The sequence below is a fragment of the Salvia splendens genome, chromosome 2 (assembly GCF_004379255.2).
Source record: "Salvia splendens isolate huo1 chromosome 2, SspV2, whole genome shotgun sequence".
Classification (NCBI taxonomy): Eukaryota; Viridiplantae; Streptophyta; class Magnoliopsida; order Lamiales; family Lamiaceae; genus Salvia; species Salvia splendens.
The window spans coordinates 36,291,076-36,298,223 of record NC_056033.1 but is presented as its reverse complement, the minus strand read 5'-3'; the positions used below and the strand labels follow the sequence as shown (position 1 = coordinate 36,298,223).

Genomic DNA, 7,148 nt, shown 5'->3' with positions numbered 1-7,148 from the left:
GTGTTGTGAGGTGCGATCTAGAGAGAGAAACTGGGAAAGTCGTCGCACAGTGGAGAGAAACGACTTTTGTTTGTGTGTTTAGTGTTTATTACTGATTATTTAAATTTCGTAATTGTAATTTCCTTCTCTCCTCTAATTTGAATTATCAATTTGGATTTTATTATTTCTACACGTCTAGTAAAATTTTCGTAACATGTAGACCCTTGTCCCGACTGTCTAGTGTTAACTGTGTGAGTATAGATGTATTTTGATTGGAACAATTGGGTTATAAATATATTTCTCCAGTTCTAGTAGTAGTTATTGCAGATTTCATATTTCTATATACATATCACTCTAAGCAAATACTTACTTCAATGATGTTAACAAAATGCATCACTATAAGAAAATATCACAGAGACTTTACTCTAGCCTTGGAACACATCACTCTAGGCATTTACTTACTTCACTAATGTTAAAATACATCACTATATGAAAATAACACAGAGAATTCAGTCTAGCAATGGAACACATCACTCTAAGCATGTACTTACTTCACTGATGTTAACAAAAAACATCACTATACGAAAATAACACAGAGAATTCAGTCTAGCATTGGAACACATCACTCTAAGCATGTACTTACTTCACTGATGTTAACAAAATACATCACTATACAAAAATAACACGGAGACTTCACTCTAGCATTGAAACACATCACTCTAAGCATGTACTTACTTCACTGATGTTAATAAAATACAACACTATACAGAAATATCACAGAAACATCACTTTAACCGTGGAATACATCACTCTAACATGCTTAGAGTGATGTGTTCCAATGTTATAGTGAAGTGTCTGTGATATTTTCTTTTAGTGATCTATTTTGTTCACATCAGTGAAGTAAAAACATGCTTAGAGTGATGTGTTCCAAGGTTAGAGTGATGTTTGTATGATATTTTCTTATAGTGATATATTTTTTTCACATCAGTGAAGTAAAAACATGCTTAGAGTGATGTGTTCTAAGGTTAGAGTGATGTTTCTTTTTCAAATTTTATATTCCTCAATTAATATATTTTCTTTTTCAAATTTTGCTTGTGGGTGTATTTAAACATGAAATTGCACTAACCATCACTCTATCTGATTTTTTAAATCAAATTTTGAAACCATTTATCCAATAAAATAGTAGTAGAAATTACTAATTAATGAATATGAAAACAAGAATTGCCGCAGAGAATAAAGAAAGTGCTGGAGAAATGGGGACCTAACGGCAGTGAAGCATCAGAGACGGAGTTCAAAGAGCAAATGACGAAAATCAGGAAAGACATCATCAATTTTCACGGCGAAATGGTTCTGTTAACGAACTACAACAACATCAACTACATAGGTATATAAATATAAATACATTCAATCCAAATCCCCAATTCTTCATCACAATTTTAATTTTTTTAAAAAATTGCGCAAGGCTGGCGAAGATCCTGAAGAAGTACGACAAGAGAACCGGCGGAGTTCTGCGGCTACCGTTCATCCAGAAAGTGCTGCAACAGCCGTTCTTCACGACGGACTTGATCTCGAAGCTTGTGAAGGAGTGCGAGAGCACCATCGAGTCGGCGTTCCCGCAGTGGGAGTGGGAGGAGGAGGTGAGAATTAATGAATATGAAAACAAGAATTGCCGCAGAGAATAAAGAAAGTGATGGAGAAATGGGGACCTAATTGAAGTGAAGCATCAGAGACGGAGTTCAAAGAGCAAATGGCGAAAATCAAGAAAGACATCGTCAATTTTCACGGCGAAATGGTTCTGTTAATGAACTACAACAACATCAACTACACAGGTATATAAATATAAATACATTCAATCCAAATCCCCAATTCTTCATCACAATTTCAATTTATTTACAAAATTGCGCAGGGCTGGCGAAGATCCTGAAGAAGTACGACAAGAGAACCGGCGGAGTTATGCGGCTACCGTTCATCCAGAAAGTGCTGCAGCAGCCGTTCTTCACGACGGACTTGATCTCGAAATTTGTGAAGGAGTGCGAGAGCACCATCGAGTCGGCGTTCCCGCAGTGAGAGAGGGAGGCGGAGGTGGTGGCGGTGCCGAGGGATGGAATATTCCGGAACACAGTGGTGGCTCTAATGACGATGCAGGATAATATTGAGACTTTGCTAGCTGTTGTAGCAGCTCAGCAAGGGTTTGGTGACGATGATGAGGTGGGGAATTCAGCTACATCAGAGGCGAGTCGAGCGGTTTCGGCTCCGGGGCAGGCGATCGACGGTGGAAGCGGAGGAGAGGGGCAACAGATGGGGAGGCAGCCGTGTGAGGCAGGCCGGAGGAGGGTGTCGCCGGAGAGGAGGTGCAAGCTGCTCCGCCACCTCTTTCGTGAGAGAAGGAGAGAGAGTGTGTTTGTGTGTGAGCGTGAATGGTGTGTGTATGTGAAAATATGAGAACAAAGTTGATTTCCTAAAATACCCCTATGCAGTTTTTATTAACTAAAAATGTTTACTTATTTTGGTCATTAGATTAAGATAATGTGTGACTGAGATTTGTTATCTAATTATACACTTAATATTAGTTATACTTTGATCATGTTTCTATTCTCTAATCTCTATAATTGGTAGATCAAATTAATTGTACTTGGGATTTCTGAATTCAACGTCTACGTGCATATTTCAAATTAAATTTGTTTGCAACCACAATACGTCTCGTTGTCAACATTCAATACTACTTAATGCCATTAGGTTTAGCTAGTATACCGCCGTGCGACGAGTATCACTAGTATTTTAAAATAATTTTTATGCTCTAGAAATTGCTAAACTTAATTATGATATAAAAGTTCTGATGGAATTTTTTTTTGCACTGGGTGTTTAAGTTATGTAGATCGAAAAATGATATCCAATAGTAGTATATCTTATATGAGCACTATTCCTTTTTAATTTGCATTGTCCGTAGTTTATTATATTATTCATTTGATAAATTCTAGTAATACCTTAAAAATTCCTCTCGACATCATTAATTTATAAGAAAAAAAATGTAAAAATCCAAACTGAATTTGTTACTCCATGTTTGGAAGTCATAGATAAAATGAATTTATGTAACTTGTACAATTTGTGACACCAATTATTTGATTCTAATACATTAAAAATTTGTGAAAATACCTTTTTTATTAGTGGCAAAAGAAGGTATATTCAAAATTTTCCATTAATACAAAAATGATGTGGTATGAAAAATATTTCTCCACTTACAAAAAATAGCTCAAGACCAAATGACATTGTATAGCACTCACGGATACACCTATTAGGGTCATAGGGTGTATGGGCTTAAGCCATAGCACATATCTTTTGTACAAAATCATATGTTGTCCTTATTAAATCAACGTAGATGAAGACCAATTGTCAGATATTGAGGTATAGTCAGAGCTGAAACAAGAGAAATAATCGAAGAAAAATTGTTGCAAAAGATTAATTTGAGAAAACAAGAAAACATGAAAGGTGATGAATAAAAAGTAAAAGAAAAAAATCAAAAAATTATCTTACATATTTATAGTTTTAAATTCAATTACTGATTTTAAAATATACTACTAATTATATTATTGGCATAATTTTTTAAAATAATCTAAGTAGTATTATTTTTACTATCCAACTATAAGAAAACTGATTTAACCGATAATTACTGTGGAGCAGTATAGAATTCCAAACCCATCACTATCTATTACTACTGCTTTGAATATTAGTAGTGAAATTCAAAAGCATAAAAATAAAAATGCTACACATAAATCTCATATACTGAAACTCTGCCTTTGTATATCCAAAATATACTCACACACAAAAAAAAGTCACACTTTATAAAAATAAGTTCAACAAATAAACGGACTATAGCTGCTAATTTACAAAGAATTGCATGCAATGAGGTATAGGCTCCAGCCGACGAAGCGGCTGCTTGTTTTCGATATTTTTATGCACAAAACAACAGATCCATCAAACTGTATAAACACCAGTGAACCTGAGAGATGAGATGACGGCCAATGGAGGGACCGTCCGCTCACCTACAGAGCTCCGCGCACAATCCTTGAATTTGACTCTGTGACGGATTGAATAGTGAATACGTACTGTTTCTTCCGTTGTTTGAGCATGTTAAGGTGTACTCGTTCCCAATCGATACCGCCTGCAGTTCAACAAACGATTTATCAGTTACCAATAGAATAAAATTACAAGACAAGCGAGCGTCATTGGAGAGGGGTGTTGGGTGGTTCCTTACCTGACATGAGATGGGTTCCGTGTTGCAGCTCCATCTTGAAGTGGGAACGCAGCTTAGGTAATGGCACCAGGAGCAGTGATCGTTTAGATCGACACCACGGAGAAGCAGCACCATCCCCACGGTGAACCTACATGGCACACGGGATAAGACTAAATAATCGGAGGTATTAAGCGGGGAATTTTGGATAGAAAAGTTTAATGCTTACCCAACAACGAGAAGGATCAGTGAGAGCACCCATAGCACGTACTGGTAAGTCTTAAATTTAGCACCTGATGATTGTGAAGGGTGCCCAGCGGGGCCGTATCTCCGGTTAACCCATCCAAAATGCGGGCGGATCAGAAATACGAAACCAAGAAGGAAACCCGAGAGAAACCCTCCAATATGGGCGAAGTTGTCCACGTGCGGGAGGATTCCCACGGCTAAGTTGATAGCAATGATTATCACTAGGGTGGATAACGCGGCAAGCTGCATGATCATTTCAAGTTGTGAACGACCATGCGTCAGCGAACATTGAGACTTGGATAAAGTTTAGTTACCATTGGATAGAATCAGTACCTTGTTAGCGTATATGGTCCAGTTAACAATTAGCTCTGCCAACATTCCTCCCAATAAACCGAACAGAGCACCAGACGCCCCAACAGATATATTGCTTTGGATAAAGAGAGCGGATAGCAAACTTCCGCCCAATCCAGAGATGAGATAAAGAAGACCGACGCGCACTGAAAATATCATTCATAACATCATGCCTTATCAAATATTAACAAACAACTAATTTTTAGCGGAAATAGGGTGCCTCGTTGCTGAAACTCGATATATTACATCCCTAAGTAAGTATCCAACTAAAGAACTGGCATGTGTTTCTAGTGAAGGTATGACATGATTATGATGAAGAGAAGTCAATGAAATGAACAAGGTCGCATAGGTTTAATATGGGTAGCACTTGGCTATCTAAAATAGAAGGACGGGGACATAAACCAACATGTGTAGTGAATAGGCCGAGTTCAATATGTGAAGCACAAGACATCCGTAGCACATGGCTATCTAAAATAAAAGGACGGGGGACATAAACCAACATGTGTAGTGAATAGGCCGAGTACAATGGGCGAAAGCTATGTACAGCTACAATTATACAGCATTTAATACAAGTAGAATGATTATAACCAACTATAAGTAAATATTGTTGCAAGCATTGATGATAAAATTATCAATCTGTCAACCTCATCCTACAGGGACAAGACTGCCGATCGTGATGGAGATGTGAGCAAATGCTATGGCACCCTAGAGTTGCAAAATAATCACAAGTCCTTTACTTCCTATAAGGCAATCTGGAGGAAGATCCCAAGATGGAATTTCTTAGACACCGTTGATGCAAATAATACATCTCCACACAAAGATGACAATAAACCCTGTCTTAATCAAGTAGAGTGAAGCTGCTACATTTACTCTTTATACAACTAAACATGAGCATCATTATCAATTAGTGTGGTTGACTCACCAAATCCAAATTCTTGCTCGAGGCGGATGCCAATAACTATGAGGCTCAACATGTTTGCAAGTAAGTGAAAGAGGCCACCATGTAACCACATACAAGTGATGAGGCGCCAGCCTTGGTGTCTATCCACAACTCTACTCACATCTAAAGCTCCCATCTTCAATAACCTAAACCACAAGATAGCTCTTCAAATGTCAACCATCAATTACGAATCCATACTTATGCGACTCAGCCAAGTCTTATCACAGATTAGCTCCAATCCAAGTAAATAAACAATTTTCCATCATTCAATTACATAAATAAACTACTTTTCTCACCAAAACCTTAGCAACCCAAAATTGAAGCAAAACAGCTCAAATTAAAGTACTTACGCCGAAGACGACGGTCCAAGGAGGGGATTTTCCTTGAAAGGCTGAAAAGAAAACCTTCCGAGAAATCGAGCGACACAGGAAAGCGAATTTTTGGGGCAATTGTTGACATACATGGAGATCACGAACATCACTATGTTTGCAACTACGAAGGTGGGGATCAGCCACGAAAACCATTTCTTGAAATGTTTCACCTCCCTGTAGGGTGAGGCGGCGGCGGCGGGGGATGGAGATTCCAGTGAGGCGGGATGGATGGTTTTGCTGCCGCCCCGCCGCGACTGGCCGAGCATTGGGGCGGTATCTGATACGGTGGCCATCGGGTTGATTTTTCTTAGAGAGAGATGATTAGGTGAGAATGGTAGTTGAGAGAGAGAGAGAGGGAGGGGATTAGGTTAATTGATGAAATCATCCATGATGAGAGAGAACGGGAGTGTTTGAATTTGTTCTTTTTTCTATTGGAGTAACTTTTTTGCGCGGCGGCCTTCGCATGAAAAGCTGTAGCTGTAGCTTCGCTGCTGCTTCTTCTTCTTCTTCTAATATTAATATGAGAGATGGTTTGAATATTGATGCGTTCAAACTAAGATTAAGCTCATGGGTTTTGGGACACGTTTTATTTTTGAAAGAAGTTAAGGAAATTGTTCATTTTTGCAGATTTTGTTGAAAAAATTTCCCTAATCAAAAGAGTAAATGACGGTCGATTATACTCCATGAAGATTTCATTTCAAGAAGAGGAAATAGTCCACTTTGACTCAAAATTAAACTATTTACCCAAATATTAAATGAAATAAGATATTTAATGGTAGATGGAGTATTTCTTGTTCTTTCCTTCACATATTACTTTTTTTCTTTTGTTAAACATTGAAGATATACGAGAAGTTCATATTTCTTTGAATTCTAAAAAATACGCATAAAACGCTCACCGGCATCCATCGATGTTATTCTCACAATCCTAGAGCATTTTGTGGTGCATCAGCACTAAACCTTCGACCATTTGATACACCTTTTATTAGGACTAAAACTATACAATAAATGAACAATGCAATTATAATGTAACTAC

The 7,148-nt window shown here is 37.8% G+C and overlaps 1 protein-coding gene across 1 annotated transcript; it reads right to left on the bottom strand.

Moving 5' to 3' along the window:
- Window positions 1–3,757: 3,757 nt before the first annotated feature.
- LOC121792491 (RHOMBOID-like protein 1) lies at window positions 3,758–6,723 on the bottom strand. Its single transcript, XM_042190465.1, has 6 exons — window positions 6,095–6,723; window positions 5,727–5,890; window positions 4,787–4,950; window positions 4,437–4,696; window positions 4,232–4,358; window positions 3,758–4,138 (listed from the first exon to the last, which is right to left on the bottom strand). The coding sequence occupies exons 1-6, from the start codon at window positions 6,406–6,408 to the stop codon at window positions 4,016–4,018; spliced, it is 1,152 nt and encodes a 383-aa protein (XP_042046399.1). The 5' UTR covers window positions 6,409–6,723; the 3' UTR covers window positions 3,758–4,015.
- Between the last annotated feature and the right edge of the window lie 425 nt (window positions 6,724–7,148).